This window comes from Vulpes lagopus, chromosome 21, assembly GCF_018345385.1.
Source record: "Vulpes lagopus strain Blue_001 chromosome 21, ASM1834538v1, whole genome shotgun sequence".
Classification (NCBI taxonomy): Eukaryota; Metazoa; Chordata; class Mammalia; order Carnivora; family Canidae; genus Vulpes; species Vulpes lagopus.
The window spans coordinates 19,147,614-19,164,730 of NC_054844.1; the positions used below are offsets into that span (position 1 = coordinate 19,147,614).

General features: G+C 36.7%; 1 protein-coding gene across 1 annotated transcript in view; it reads left to right on the top strand.

Moving 5' to 3' along the window:
* Nucleotides 1-17,117, top strand: part of PDE3A (phosphodiesterase 3A) — a 313,231-nt gene that overhangs the window by 281,536 nt on the left and 14,578 nt on the right. Inside the window, exons 9-14 of the mRNA XM_041736167.1 lie at nucleotides 974-1,111; nucleotides 8,131-8,242; nucleotides 13,524-13,637; nucleotides 13,779-13,978; nucleotides 15,809-16,012; nucleotides 16,691-16,846. Coding sequence (XP_041592101.1) covers nucleotides 974-1,111; nucleotides 8,131-8,242; nucleotides 13,524-13,637; nucleotides 13,779-13,978; nucleotides 15,809-16,012; nucleotides 16,691-16,846 — 924 coding nt within the window. The remainder of the gene's footprint in view (nucleotides 1-973; nucleotides 1,112-8,130; nucleotides 8,243-13,523; nucleotides 13,638-13,778; nucleotides 13,979-15,808; nucleotides 16,013-16,690; nucleotides 16,847-17,117) is intronic.

Consider the following 17,117-nt stretch of genomic DNA (forward strand, 5'->3'; position numbering starts at 1 on the left):
TGTGCCAATATTTATTTTCTTATTATATTAAACTAGGTTTATACTGACAGTATCCATTAAAATATCCTTTAATGAGAGCTTACTTTGTGTGTTTATAGAGATCCATTTAAAGAGAATAAAAGTGTATATTTGAATCAGGTTAATTTCAGGGAGGTAGCAAATAGAAAATAGTTGGCTGTCGTGTAATTATCAATTGCTGCTATTATCATTTTTCTCTTATCTGATTTACCACTTACACTTTTAAAGAGATTGCCAGATAAAATAATTGGTAGGTTTCTAATCCTCATTATCTTTATTTATTTTATTTAATTTATTTTTTGGTAAATGTATTCTTAAGAATGTCCTCTTTGGAACCAATTATAAAATGTCTTTATGTTAATATGGCACATGTTTCTTTGGAAGCCATACATCACATGAGTTTCAAAATTAAAATCTGTGAAAAATGTGGCAATTATCATCCCACAGGATTAATGCTGATTTTGAAGCAATAATATAAATTTGACTGAGTAGGGAGTGATTAACTCCTCCCCACTCATGGGTTTCTTTTGAGAGTCCAGTATAAGCCAGGAGCTCTCCCAGAAAACTTTACATAAACATATAAAGAGATAAATTTACATACGATTTCAGAATATCCTTAAGTCCTTGAACCTTTAAGAACCCCACAGTATGCGAAAAGCAGTTATATTAACCTATGGAAGAAACATGTATTTTTTTTTCTGTAGCATATATGAACCAACAATAGGTAGGCACTTAATAAGTTAAATTCATTATATGAAGCACCATTAGGACATTTTCGCCTTACTTTGGGATCAATGTCTTGTTCGTCTTGATTTTTTTTTAAGATCTCTCATTTACCCTGAGGTTTTAAGTCATTTGTTTTTGTAAACTCAGCGGTTGAATTGGGCTTACCAAAGCACAAATTGCTTTGTAGAAAAACTGTATGTTCTTAAAATATTTTCATCTTCATTTCTAGGACAAGCCAATTCTTGCTCCTGAACCTCTTGTCATGGATAACTTGGACTCAATTATGGAGCAGTTAAATACTTGGAATTTTCCAATTTTTGATTTGGTGGAAAAAATAGGAAGAAAATGTGGCCGTATTCTAAGTCAGGTAAGAAATGCATTCATACATATGACGTTAAATGTAGAAAAAAAATTCCTTGGTTGGTTAAAGCTCTGTTCGTGGTTGACACTGCTGGTGGATATTGGATGGAGAAAGGAAATTTTAGTACCCAACATTCTGTAGATTCCTTGGTGGTGGATTAACAAAAGGAATTGGAACTTCAAGTGAGTGGAATACCGTTATTACGCAATTAAAATATGTAGTTTTTAAGACAAAGTGGAAGAGAACAAGGATACACAAGCAAGATGGAGAAATACATCTGAAATTTATAGAATTCAGCAAAAGAAAAGTAGATACAGGCTTTCAAAAGAAGAAAGTTAAAAAAAAAAAAAAACCAAAAGAAGAAAGTTGCCTAATTATAAATAGTAATTTATTGTGTAAAATTTTTTCTGTTTTTTAAATTTTTTTTTTAGGGAGGGAGGGGCAGTGGATGAGGAAAAAACAATCTTAAGAAGGTTCCACACCCAATTCAGAGCCCAGTGTGGGGCTTGATCTCATGACCTGAGATCATGACCTGAGCCAAAAGAGCCAAACACTTAACCAACTGAGCCCTTAAAACTTCTGAATATTACAGTGCTTAGGTCTTATCAAGAGTAAGATATCGTGCAGAAATACATTTCCTTCCATTGCTGTAGAAACATATCTGTGTTTTAATATAGAAAACACCTTTAGTATCACAAGAAGTATAGAATATGATCTGTTGCTACTTAACAAGACTTTTTGTATTTTTTCCTTAAACTAGACTTACTTTCAATGCTTCCCACATTAAAAAAAAAAAATGTTTCCCTGAGGGAGAAAGAAAACACAGAAATTAAGAAGTTGAACATGTTTGTTCTTAATAAATAAAACTCTGAATTTGGTCTACTATCAAACACCTATCAGAATACATACTCAATTAAGGAGGATTATGTAATAATACTTGTCAGCTTATTTAAAAATGTTTCAGGGTGTTTTCATAGATGGAATAAATATCACTGCAGAGATACTAAAGACCACCAAACTTACATAAGACTTAGATGAGAATTCAAGACCCAGATTAATTGGAGCAATAAACACCTCCCTGGAGAACACCAGAAGAGAAATCACGTATTGTACTTATTTCTACTCGGTGCATCAGGAGAGATAGGCTTTCTTCAGACATCTCAACAACTCGGAGTGTGGGGCTTCAGGGTGAGGATTCCTGATGCGTGAAGGTTTGAAGGTAAAGGATAAAAGGGACTTTTCCTCTGTTTTTCAGTTCTACAAACACAAAGTACTAGTCTAGTGTTCCAGAAGAAAAGTTATGTTCCTGCCTTATAGGGACTAGTAGGGAAATTAGATATGGGTCAAAGACATGACAATTCAACTTGCTACATACAAAAGAAATGTGCTAAGATGATTGATGGACAATGAAATTCAAAACTATGACAGTCTATGTAGCATATAGTTGCCTCTGCTAGATTTTCTTCCGACCACAAACACCTTGAGGACTGGAATGATAGCCCTTGCACTTTTACTAGGGGTTAATGGTCCCATCTTTCCTCCTTTAACTTCTCCTCAGTTCTAAGCAACATCTTTTAAAATATATTTTTTAAGATTTTGTTTATTTATTCATGAGAGACACACACACAGAGGCAGAGACATAGGCAGAGGGAGAAGCAGGCTCTCTGCAAGGAAGCTTAACGTGGAACTCAATCCCAGGAACCTGGGATCACAACCTGAGCCAAAGGCAGACGCTTAACCACTGAACCACCCAGGTGCCCCTAAAATGTTTTCTTCAAGATTTATTTTTTTTTTAGAGAGTGCAAGTAAGCAAGGAAGGGGAGAGACAGAGGGAGAGAGAAACTCAAGTGGATTGTGCTGTGCACAGAGCCAGACTCAGAGTTTGATCTCCCAGCCCTGAGATTAGGACCTGAGCCAAAACCAAGAGTTGGACACTTAACCAACTGCGCCACCCAGGGGCCTTGAAGACAGGTATAATGACAACTATTTTTATCCAGTCCACCTTAGTCTCACACCTCAGGGCTCCTCCTGGGAGGTTTTATATCCCACTTTCTGAAACTCCTTGTAGACTATGTCTCTGAGGGAGTGATTTTACATGAAAATATTTCTGTAATGGTGCCCTGGAAGAAGAGGTGGCAGTAGGCCAGGAAGACTTCTTTTTTATTCTTTTTTTTTTTTTTCACTGCAGAGTGTGGTTCCTATAAAGAGAAAAATTTCACATGTTCTGTATTTAATCGGTAGATCACAGACCTCCCCTCCACAAACTCTGTGACTTAATCTCCTCAGTAACTTTGATGCAAATAATGTGTCTAATCTCTGTTCTTCAGAAGAAGAAACTATAGCTTAAAAGAGCCTATACCATTTATCTGAAGTCATAGGGTAGATTTTAGACATATGATTTGAATGCAGATGTAGCCATATCAGAAATCCATACCTGTAGCCTTCATTTACCTTCAGCAGTTTCTCAGCACCCCCATAAAACCCATTGACTTATTCTGTCTTCAAGCACTCTGAACAGAGCTGGAGCCAGTAGAAAAGCGGTTATTCTAACAGTCAGCTTTTTAGCACTAGTGACAAAATAGCAAATACTATATTTGCTATACTAATACAAGTCCCTCTAAACCTAGTTCCCCTTGAAGTTCTGGGAGCTGGGGGTGACACTTGACCAGCTTTGCCACAAAATATTTTTAAGAGTCCTGGATAGGAGTACAGAGCAGAAAGATTAGATATAATGAACAATTAGATTGCAATAAAATTCACTAATGTGTTTTTCTTCCAGTCACCTTCCAGAAAGAAATACATAGCTACATGAGCCTTAGTATGTCACTGTTTATCTTTCCAATTTACAAAACATTGAACTTTGAGAAAATGCAGTTTTATTTGTCTTGTTGAGTAGAACTTTATGGGTTTTCTCTTTGATTTAAGTTTATAAGCACAAAATCATGACATTTTCGCTGTGTGAAAGGCATACTTTTTTCACCTTTAGTAAGACTGTGGGACAGCTGAAATGAATTAACTTGAACATTCCGAGAAATCACCTTTTGGCTGAAACTACACAGAAAAAGTCCTACTTCAAAAGATTTTTAAAGAGACATATGTGCAATGGAAATGACTTTTCAGTCTCAGTATACTGACTGCCTTTTTGATGATTATCATGTTTATTTTAACAAATTTTAAAGGACATGGTTCAAGTTTGGAAATAGTACTTACTTCTTCCAATTACCAATATTTACCTGATTAATGGTATCTTTGTGAGTTTAAGTTATTGGTGGTTGATTCTTTAACAGCATGTTGGTGAAAATTCTCCTATTTTAAAACCATACTCTAAAATATCCTGTTGTCTTAATCTTTTAAGTGTTTAAGGTAATAGTAGAAGAAAACCTTAGTTATTTACAATCCTAACAACATTGCTTTTCAAATACTAGTGGTACAATTGTTTTTTAAATTTTTTATTTATTTATGATAGTCACAGAGAGAGAGAGAGGCAGAGACACAGGCGGAGGGAGAAGCAGGCTCCATGCACCGGGAGCCTGATATGGGATTTGATCCCGGGTCTCCAGGATCGCGCCCTGGGCCAAAGGCAGGCGCCAAACCGCTGCGCCACCCAGGGATCCCACTAGTGGTACAATTTGCAGCAGTTTAGAGTACAAAATCTGAAGCCAAAAGGCTTGGCTTGAATTATGGTTCTGATAATGTTGTCAGATGTGTGATCTTGGACAAGTCACTGAAGTAACATGCGTAGTTAAATCCATTAGGTATTTATAAACAAGAACTCAAATACAGACCAAAGCAGTAGTAAATAGGAGATAACAACAACAACAACGAAAACAAAAAAGAAAACCTAGCTTGAAATATTACAGAAATCATAAACTTCACTTTCTGTTGCCTTTGGCGGGGGGTGGTGGTGGGGGGGTTGGTGGTTGTGGGGCGAGGGAGAGAAGAAGAGAAAAGGAAAGAATCTCAAGCAAACTCCATGCCCAGTATAAGCCCAATGCTGGGCTCAATCTCACAACCCTTAGATTATGACCTGAGAAAATCAAGAGTCCGATGCTTAACCAACCGAATCACTCAGGTGCCCCTGTTGCATTTTTAAAGGGAGAAGATGGGCATTATATGTTATGCACAAAAAGGACAAAATTTAAATGTACTTGCCATTCAGAGTGAAGAAAAGCATTGAGAAGTTAATGTACATAATATAGAATCTGTTCCCAACTTAACTACGGTAATCCTTTTAAAATATAAGTCAAACGGGGTGCCTGGGTGGCTCAGGTCATGATCCCAGGGTTCTGGAATGGAGTGCTGCATCCACTCCATGCTTAGTAGAGGGTCTGCTTCTCCCTCTCACTCCGTCCCTCCCCCTGCTCAGATTCCTTCTCTCTCTTTCAAGTAAATAAAATCTTAAAAAAAGAAAAAAATAAGTCAAATAAAGTCACTTCCCTGCTCCAGTCACTACCTCCAGTCAGTGGCTCTCTACCTCAGAGAAAAAATATTATAATGATCAGTCTGGCTATCAAACCCCAAGATTATACAGTGCCCCATTCCACTTTGCCATTGCTGACTTAAATTCTACTCCTGTCCTCATTCATTCTGAAAGCCGTGCTGGCTTATTTGCTGTTTCTTGAGTACAGCAGGCATACCTCAGGGCCTTTGCACAGGCCTTTTTTCCCGTATAGAAAACTTTGTTCTTAGATATCCATGTACCTCAGTCTATGTCTCCTTCACTTCTTTGCTCAAATGTCACCTGGATATGCCTACTCTAACCACCATACCTAGAAAAGCAAATTCTACAGCTTCCCTATCCAGTCCTCCATGCTTGTTCTCCTTTTTCTTTTTTCTATATTACTTACTACTTTTTTTTTTAAAGATTTTATTTATTTACTCATAAGAGACTGTGGAGAGAGAGAGAGAGAGAGAGAGAGAGAGAGGCAGAGACACAGACAGAGGGAGAGGCAGGTTCCATGCAGGGAGCCTGATGTGGGACTCGATCCTGGGTCTCCAGGATCAGGTCCTCGGCCGAAGGCGGCGCTAAACTGCTGAGTCACCCGGGCTGCCCCTACTTACTACTTTCTATCATAGTGTATACTTTACTTATTATATCTGTTGTTTACTGCCCTCCCCTGCTAAATAGACTGTGAGCTCCCTGAAGGAAGAGATCTTTGTTTTGTTCATCTGCATATACGCCTCATATGCAGAAGAGTATCTGGCATGTGGTGGGCACTCAATAAATGTATACTGAATGAATAATGTTTTGGTTATTCAGCCTAAATAGGTAAACTGAGGCAAGCTCAAAATTGTCAGAAGGATGAGTATATTCAGGAATAGCAGAGGAAGTACAATTTAGGATGTGCAAACTGTAGTTGTGCTCACTACAGTGAGTCTCCTGAGGGTTTGGGGGTATTATGGGCAGGGATTTTATAGAGGGGTAGTTCAGTTAGAGTCTATTAAAATCAAAAACAAATGGAGACCAGGTTTGAAATTGCTTGAGTAGACAAAACCAGTGCAGTCATACAAGCAAAGCTCAAGTCAGCTTATTTTGCCAGACCAGACCAATCTGGATTATTCCTTGTTCATGCCTCTGGAAACTATAAGTACAACTTCCTTAGGTTGATACGAAGCAACTCCTGATCAACTCCATACCATTTAAGAAAATTCCAATGTTACTACTTTTCTAAAAATTGGTCATTTATAGGAAATCAGTCTCTCGGACCTTGAATTTTGTTTTTCTGAGGGCACGTGCATGAGATTTTTTTGTTTCATCTCCTCCAGTTTCATTTTAGATTGAAATTCCATTATAGTTTTATATAGAGAGAGGCATAATATGTAGACATAACATATAGACATATAGTTTTATATCATATATAGACATATATGATAAACACTGAGTACATAATTAAAGGAATATTATTGAATTTAAATAGATTTAAAGTCAGTAACAAAACATAGAAATTTAGCTAAGAAACAGCATACAACAGATTGAGAAGAAATATTTCAAGACAACTTTAAGAAGAGATGCAGATAACAAAAATGACGAGGGCAGCCCAGGTGCCTCAGCAGTTTAACGCCGCCTTCAGCCCAGGGCCTGATCCTGGGAACCCGGGATCGAGTCCCGTGTTGGGCTCCCTGCATGGAGCCTGCTTCTCCCTCTGCCTATGTCTCTGCCCCTCCCCCCTCTGTCTCTCATGAATAAATAAATAAAATGTTTTTTAAAAGAATGATGAGTAGTTCTTTTTTAAAGTCTCCTGAGTTCTAACCAACACTGTGCCTTTGTGACTTGCAGTAAGGCCACTTGAAATGGTGCTGCACTCGGTTCTGCCATGTGAATAACCATTCCCCTTCCCATTACCTTCTTCGGTGCCTTTATCACTTTTTTCTCCATCATTTGCATGTCAAATATACCAGCTACGTACGTAGATATTCACTGGATTTGGGTTGCTAGAGCTGTGAATGCAATTGGAAGGAGAATAAATATTTGGAAGAGAAAGAGAAAACAGGGAAGGAAGAAATAATTTAGATGTTGTTATTTATACTGCATAAGAATAAATCAGTTTTTTCTATGTATTCAGTCCAAGTAACCGTTTTTCTCTCTCTCATTCTTTCCCCTTATCCTTCACTAAGTTACAGCCCCGAATCCCTTATCTTCTGGAAAGATTAAAAAAAAATTAATCCAAATTAAAGCTTTCTCTCATTTGTTAGTGCTTATAGTATGCGCTATACAATGAACGCTTTAATAAGTAGGATTCTCTAGTAATTGATATCACACACAGTTAAGTGCCTTGACGTGTTTCTCTAATGTATACTGTTGTTTAGGTTGGTTGTTTCCTTGGTTGTATGTCCCCATCTTTAAAAACAGATTAAATACCCCTTATGGTCAGGGGCTATAGGGTCTAGACACATGGAACTCACTTGACTTCTTGTTCCCAATAAGTGTGTCCTTGCTGGCCAGGAATTTTTTGTTTTAATTTTTTTTCTTTTTGTGTCTAATACACACAGGGATGTTTTATAAAGCTTTGTCTTTCTCTTTATAGGTATCATACAGACTTTTTGAAGACATGGGTCTCTTCGAAGCTTTCAAAATTCCAGTTAGAGAATTTATGAATTATTTTCATGCTTTGGAGATTGGATACAGGGAAATTCCTTGTAAGTATAAGTTATCTGTGAAATAATGCTTTTCAAATTTGCCCAATTTGCAATGGGTAATGGGTTATTGAATCATTGGCAGCTAGCAGAGGACTACATATAGTAAACACTGGATGTGGCCACATGGTACAGTGATTACAAGGTTATAGCCTGTTTCAGAATCTCAGATCCTTCACTTCTCTGCTGTCAATGACCATAGTCTTACTTCACCTCTGCATGCCTCATTTCTTAATCTGTAAAATGGGGCTCATAATATCAGCTTCATAGGATTGCTATGAGGATAAAATGTGGTAATAAATCTAAAGAGGTTATAATAGTGCCTTCATGTAGTAAGCCAGTTTAAGTGTGTGCTTTATAAATAATGAAATGTTACATTTATTACTCATTTTATAATATACTCTTCTTATTGGGTGAATTCAACTTCTGTTCTGGCAACTGCAGAGTTAAATCATGAACTCTTGACATGTTTTTTTTAAAATTTTTTATTTATTTATGATAGTCACAGAGCGAGAGAGAGAGGCAGAGACACAGGCGGAGGGAGAAGCAGGCTCCATGCACCGGGAGCCTGATGTGGGACTCGATCCTGGGTCTCCAGGATCGCGCCCTGGGCCAAAGGCAGGCGCCAAACCACTGCGCCACCCAGGGATCCCTTGACATGTTTTCAATATAAGAAAAACCTGGCTGGGGTAGAGAGACAGGTGCTGCATAATAGTCTAATTAATAAAATGGAACAAAAGAGACACCTTAAAGTGATTGTGAAGAAATTATTGGAAACATTTTAAAAATCAGATAAATATGAAGACCAAAGGAAGAGACACAACCAAGTCTTCAAGTTTATGAACTTTAAATATTATGAGAATAATTTTATTTATAATAATGCAACGTTTGAACAGAGAAGAGATGTTAAATTTTGAATATGGAGCATTTCTGGTATCATCTGAATATGAGAGTAAAATCACTGTACATGCTAAAAAATATATAGAACTGAAGAAAATGTGCAAAAATCCAGTCAAGGAAGTTGTGGAAATGTGCAGAAATCATGGGGTATTTTTAAAAAATAAATGCATAGCAAGAGAAGTAGCCAGATGCCATACATTGATTGAAGCATGCCTTAAATATGTGTCGTTAAAATCATGTTTTAAGTTATAAATTTGCTTTTATACACCTTAGGGGAGGTGTATCTCCCTTGAGGGAGATAGCAAAGTACAGATATTTCCAGAAAGGAGTTGTACCGTGATCCATTATTAACATTGTTTTTCAAAGTGGCATCCACATGCTACATGAGAATGAAAATACACAGCTGATGTGTGTGATAGGAGAAAAGAATGAAAAATTGGATCTACAAATGAGATTTGTTGGAGAATATGGGACCAAAATGCAGACAAGACAAGACAGTGGGTGTAGAGGAGAAAGGAGCTTAAGAGTACTGGGTCTCTTGGAAAAGTCTGGGGCAGCCCGGGTGGCTCAGCGGTTTAGTGCCACCTCTAGCCTAGGGTGTGATCGTGGAGACCCTGGATCCAGTCCCCCATCAGGCTTCCTGCATGGAGCCTGCTTCTCCCTCTGCCTGTGTCTCTGCCTCTCTCTCTCTCTCTCTCTCTCTCATTCTCTCTCTCTCTGTCTTTCATGAATAAATAAAAAATCTTTAAAAAAAAGAAAAAAGAAAAGTCTGGCCAGTAGGGCCAAGGAAATTGACAGAGAAGTGAAAAAGGGGTAGTTTGAAAGAATCTCAAATAAGCCTTGCTTTCTTAATACCATTTTCCCAGGGCACACCCTGGTTGGATGCCAGTGATTCACATAAGTGTTACTGATTTTTCAACAGCTAGTCATCAGACTAAATTTACAAATTGTTATATTTCCAAATACATTTCACTGACGTGATCAGCTATAGCCAAGTCCATTAAGTACCAACTGATATAATAACTACTAACTTTACTCTAGTATGTCATAAAATCATAGGGAAAGTTGATCAGTATTTAAGTGTAAAAAGAAGTTTCCAGATTCTAAATTTTATTCTTCATTTTTATATTTTCTTATTTTACAACCGAATAGATTTTTTTTTTCTGAAATAGTGGGTTCTTCATTCCATGTGAAAATAATTTGTTATAATAAACCTGCTTGCTCTCTTAGGAACCCTAGACACTTTCTTGTATAGGGAATTCATTTATATCTTCTCACAGAAAAGTTTTAGCTTGACTGGTGATCCCTTTTTAAATAGTGATTTTTGCATGTGGCAGTGTTATAAATTCAGATTAATTTAGATATTTATTAAAAGCTTTGTTTATCATCAATTATAGTTATCTTATACAAAAATTTGTTGTATGTATCCGCACTTTAATATCTACTCCTAGAGAACTATATTTCTAATAGCTGTGTCTAAATAAACCCATACTTAAATGAAAAAGCCCAAAATGGGATTAACTTTAATATGACAATGACCTAAAATACTAGAAACTAAATTTTATTATACTTTTAAGCACACTTTTAACAATTTTTTTTTTTTTATGATAGTCGTACAGAGAGAGAGAGAGACAGAGACAGAGACACAGGCAGAGGGAGAAGCAGGCTCCATGCACCGGGAGCCCGATGTGGGATTCGATCCCGGGTCTCCAGGATCGCGCCCTGGGCCAAAGGCAGGCGCCAAACCGCTGCGCCACCCAGGGATCCCACTTTTAACAATTTTTAAGAGAAGAGGAAAATATAACAACTTAAATTTTTACCCAGAACCCTTACTAAAATTTGAAGAATCTAGATTTAAAAATAGACACATTTGTAGGTAGGTAGATATTTCATGGAAGAGCAGTGGGATGAGGTATAAATATAGGCAATTCACTGATAAAGATATGATACTGAATATATATTTGTTCAATAAAGATTAAGATAAATTAAGGTATAATTGATACCCAGTTGCCCAGAGAAATAAATAATGTTTGTTGTCGTTCACAGTCCCTTTCAATTGGGCATATTGGCAAGTAAAGAAGATAAATCATCAGGTCCTGTTCATTCATTAATTCAAAGTTAGTTTTGAGAATGCTTCTTCTATTTTCAGAGACTTTCATCTCTAAAATATATTCTTCCTAAAATCATTCATTCTTGTTATTGAAGTTGGAGAAATGAAGAGAATGGCAGTGATGAGAATAATTTTGTTCCGTGTTTAGTTCAGTTCAATTAAGCTATATATCATGTGCCCACCAGTTTTTAAACTAGACACCGAGGTGTCATGGGACAAGCTAGAAAGGCAAAACTATTTTAGTATTTACTATATTCCAAAGGCAAAAAGTGTTTAAAGTGTCACTTCTCTCTAATACTTTTCCAAAGGAGTATAGACAGAATTTAAATTGAAAATCTAAATCTATGGGGCGAAAAATTTTACATTTAACTCCAGCCCTCCTTCCTTGCTAGCTCACTTCAACTCTGTTCTTGAGGGAAAAGGAGAAGTTTGAGAAAACAAGTGTATTAAGACAGAAAAGGGAATGAGATGAGGCATGTTATGTGTTAGTGTGCGTTTGTGTGTGTGTGTGTGTGTGTGTGTGTGTGTGTTGGCAGAGGGGCAGAAGGGCAGAGAAGCTTGCCAGATGGGTGAAAAACTATCAAAAGAGTTGGGGGTTTGTCCAAAATGCAGAGATGAAGGAAGAGGGATGATAATAATAAAGATAGCTCTGATACCATTCCTTCTCCCTCTCAGTTGCCTACTGTGGCTATGAGAAGAGGAATTTTAAAACATATTTTTGTGTAGGGAAATAAGCAGCATCCACCTGCCTTCCTTCTGTGTGCCACTAACACCAAAAATGTTGATTTTTTTTCTGGGGCACCTGGGTGGCTCGGTCGGTTAAGCATCTGCCTTCAGTTTGGGTCTTGATTCAAGGATCCTGGGAAGGAGCCCTGATCCGGCTCGACTCTCAGTGGGGAGTCTGCTGCTCCCTCTGCCCGTCCCTGCCCCTACTCGTGCTCTCTCTCTCTCTCTCTTTCTCAAATAAACAAATAAAATCTTTTTATAAAAAAATCTTAGATTTTTTTCTTTCTTCCCTGACCAGAGAGACCAGATGTTCTCTCCAATTCCCATTATCATTATCACTGTTCTCTATTTTCTCTTTCTCTGTTCAGTATTATTCAGAGATGTAATCTACTATATTGGAAGAGATTGTATTATGTAGTTGGTTATTGGAAATAGAGTATGTAAAGTTAGCATGCTTAAGTATAGCAATCAATGAAATATTGTGAAGGTCCAGTAAACAAAAAAGCTTGAAAGAATTGCACCAGGAAAAGGTGAGCCAAGAACGCACCAGGCCTTTAGTCATAGTTCAATAGAAGCTGAACTGCATGTATAAAATAGACCCTCTTCCCATGATAATGATGTTGTAACTAGAAGATTTGGTTTTCCCATAGATTTTGCTCTTCTAAGTGATCCAACTCCTACATTAATGTGCAAGGAAGTTTTTATTTTTCTCTTCAGATACTTCCTAGAGCTGTATTGCCATATTAGAATTTTTAGATCAGAGAACATCATTGATTGTGGTTTTCAATTCTGCTTTATGAATTTAACATATATGTATATAATTATTATTTTTTACCAGTGTTTTAAGTTGGCTACAAAAGAATGGTACTATGTTTCATTCACAGAATATATTTGCTTGCTATTACCAGATATGAAATATTGAGTGGTATAGACCATTGGTCTGACCTAGTTGAAGTATGTCATGGGTCTTTCTTTATTCTGGTCCTCTGCATAATCTTATACAGGGGCATGGAAATAAGTATAAGGATAAACATCACAGTGATTGCACATAGTGAGCTTTCTTTTTGTTTTTTTTTTTAAGATTTTATTTATTTATTCATGGAGATGCAGAGAGAGAGAGAGGCAGAGACACAGGCAGAGGGAGAAGCAGGCTCCATGCAGAGAGCCTGACATGGGACTTGATCTAGGGTCTCCAGGATCACGCCTTTGGCTGCAGGCGGCGCTAAACCGCTGCACCACCAGGGCTGCCCCATAGTGAGCTTTCTATGGATGTTAGGTTTCTGGTAGATTCTGGACAGATTTTTTTCCCTTCAGACATCTGCGTGCGTAATGAACAGTATGCGTGCTTCCCACCCCCCACCCCTAGTAACTATGAATATTATGGAGTCATGGAAGAGTAATCAAAGAGCATTTGTCCCAGAAAGTTTGGCTGTCTTTCACTGGGTTATTAAAATATTAAGACTAAACTCTTTATCCAGTAGATGGCACTCTTAGTCCTTGGACCCCAAAGTTCACAAATTAATGACTTTTCCTTTGCATTGGTTACAGATCATAACAGAATTCATGCCACTGATGTTTTACATGCTGTTTGGTATCTTACTACACAACCTATTCCGGGCCACTCAACTGTGATTAATGATCATGGATCAACAAGTGATTCAGGTACGTATTAAGTACATCTGTGCTCCCTTATTAACTGGTGGGGAAGGTTGGGAGGGGAAGCATTTCTTTAAAAAAGGAGGTCAAAACAAATAGTATCAGTTTAATAGTTTTAAAAATTTCTATTTAATTTTCTCTTCTCAGATTCTGACAGTGGATTTACACATGGACATATGGGATATGTATTCTCAAAAATGTATAATGTACCTGATGATAAATACGGATGTCTGTCTGGAAATATCCCTGCTTTAGAGTTAATGGCACTGTATGTGGCTGCAGCCATGCATGATTATGATCACCCAGGAAGGACTAATGCTTTCCTGGTTGCAACTAGTGCTCCTCAGGTAAATCTTTCAATTTTGATTAGAAGAAAGAATTCTATTTAGAGATTTTTCCAAAGAAAATTAATTTTCTAAGTTTGACTTACAATGGGGACCAAATGAATATGAGCCAAACTATATTTAGCCCTAGGGCAGAATTCTTAGAGACCAAGCTAATTTTGAAAAGATACCGTGTTTGTTCCAGGATATTAATGGCAGCTATGCAACTTTATTACCCATGGGAATCCCTTCTCAGTTTTCTTCTTAAGAAGAAAAACTAGTTGAATCCATATTAATGAACCTTCTCAACAAAGAAAATCCAACCTATACAAAAGTGCCTTTTGAAACTATTAAAGAACCAGATCTTTCTTGAACTTTTAATTTTGCAAGTCGTCTTTGTATATAAATCCCATTCCTTTGAAGTATATTCATCATAACAACTGTGATTCTTACGACATTTCTATTGGTTAGTAGGATTTAAGCATCAATTTATTTCATTCATTTGAGGGAATTTTTTTTTACCTAAATAAAGTATTCCAAAAACAATAACTTTTAAGAAGTCCATTTCCTTATATACTTCAATTTAGGTCAAAAATTAATCACTGAGTATCTCAGATCTCCATCTATACAATGAAATTCAGTAAGTTTCTCCTTGATTTAATTAATTGGTTCTGTGTTGCTAAGTATTCTGAGATCCTCTTTTTCTTTCTAAGTGATCTAGAAGTCAAATCTCATACTTTTTTTTCTTATTTTTTGTCTTTTACCCATTTCTCATCCATTTCCACCTGTTGTAGAGACTAGAATTTTCTTCTAATCTATATGCAATAAAAATATCCTGATTTTTTTTCTTCCCTGACCACCTACTTTAACTTATTTCAGCATAGCCTTCATATACCAGAATTATTTTCCCTAAAAATGGGCAAATCATTTTGTCAGCACTATTTATCATTCATATTTTCCTACACATTGTGTGCATTTTTACTTAGTTCAATTTGTCTTTCTTTTTTATCCTTCTTTCTTTTTTCCCTGTATTGTCTATCTACCACACTAGTCTTCAAGCGATGTTTAGGTAACTTCCTCTTCTTTTGCCGTATCCCTCAGCATTGTTCGGGAATTCCAAGCAAGTATATATTTATTATATACTTTAAATTACTAGTTGAAGGGTGAAATCTTCTATGGCTGCTTGTAGGGTGAGAATGTTTTAAATTATAAGCTCCAGGTATCCCTGGGTGTCTCAGTGGTTTAGCGCCTGCCTTCGGCCCAGGGCATGATCCTGGAGTCCTGGGATCCAGTCCCACATCAGGCTCCCTGCATGGAGTCTGCTTCTCCCTCTGCCTGTGTCTCTGCCTCTCTCTCTCTCATTCTCTGTGTATGTCTCGCATTAATAAATAAATAAAATCTTAAAAAATAATAAAATAAAAATAAATGATAAGCTCCTCAGGGAGTCCATTCATATTTATTAGTTATATATGCTGAAGAATCAGTCTTACTCTAGATGCAGAAAGTAACTGAGTTACCTCCTAGGGATTTTCATACGTTTTCATTTTGTAATAGTTAAATTCCTGTGCAAAGAAATTTGATAAAAGCTAGCTCTAAACCCCTCATTTGCAGGACTTTGGAATAAACTTTCAGGGAAATGGACTTCATCTTACAAAAAAAGGAAATTTTAACCAAGAAAAGTAATCAACAGCCAGTGTAATTATAGTATGGAATTTTTCTTAACCAACAGTCACAAGATTACATTTGTATGTTCCATGAAAAAAGAGGATCCTGAAAGCTTTACCTGTTATGTATTTTTATGATTTTTTTTAATTTAAAAGTTGAGCCCTTCAAGTTTTTTCTTTTTTTGCCCAGGCGGTGCTCTATAATGATCGTTCAGTTTTGGAGAATCATCACGCAGCTGCTGCATGGAATCTTTTCATGTCCCGGCCAGAGTACAACTTCTTAGTTAACCTTGACCATGTGGAATTTAAGCATTTTCGTTTCCTTGTCATTGAAGCAATTTTGGCCACTGACCTGAAGAAACACTTTGATTTTGTAGCCAAATTTAATGCCAAGGTAACTAGATTTGTACCAGTCTTCATTTTATGACCATATTGAAAGATGTCATGGAACCAGAGTGTGGAACAAAACTTACTGCTTTCACCTCTTATATGTCAAATGTGAAAATGAAATGCAATGAAATGTTTAACCAGAAGCAGATATATGGGCATTGGTCCCAATCTAGAAATCTAAGAAGTTGAGGTTCTGTCTACATATATATTATAGTTTGTGCTGCAGAGAAATAAAATTCTCACTGTCATTGTGTTTTTTGTTTCATTTAATTTGCTCACTATGGTATATACTAACATAAATTATCTGGCTACTGCTGGATAGGTCAAAACCGGGAAACAAAATTTCATATATCAAACGTAAATACCTAAATGTTAACTTAAGAAAATTTCTTGTCATTTGTAGCTATATTTATTCATGGATAATTGGTAATTATCAATTTTAAATAGCATTTATTTTCAGTTCTATAATTAATAATTTTACCTATCATTTTTAATTTTATTTTTCTGATGAGCTATTTTACTATTATGCAAGCAAATAACATTTTAAATAGCTAAGAAGTTTCTAATTTCTTGGTATTCTGATTTCTACATGTTAAGAAGATAATAAATATGTTGTTTATTCTTTTATTCAAATTTTCCTTTCATTGAGGCAAAACATATTTTACCTTTGCCCCTCAAACAGGTGAATGATGATGTTGGAATAGACTGGACCAATGAAAATGATCGTCTACTGGTTTGCCAAATGTGTATAAAGTTGGCTGATATAAATGGGCCAGCTAAATGTAAAGAGCTCCATCTTCAGTGGACAGAGGGTATTGTCAATGAGTTTTATGAACAGGTAACTATTTTTTTAAAATTTTTTTTTAAAGATTTTATTTATTTATTCATGAGAGACACACACAGAGAGAGGCAGAGACATAAGCAGAGAGACAAGCAGGCTCCATGCAGGTAGCCCAATGTGGGACTCGATCCCGGGACTCCAGGATCATGCCCTGGGCCAAAGGCAGGTGCTCAACTGCTGAGCCACCCACACATCCAGTAACTATTTATCTTAATCCATACTTAGGCTGCTCATAAATTCGCAAAAGCTGTGGAAGTGTGATTGGTCC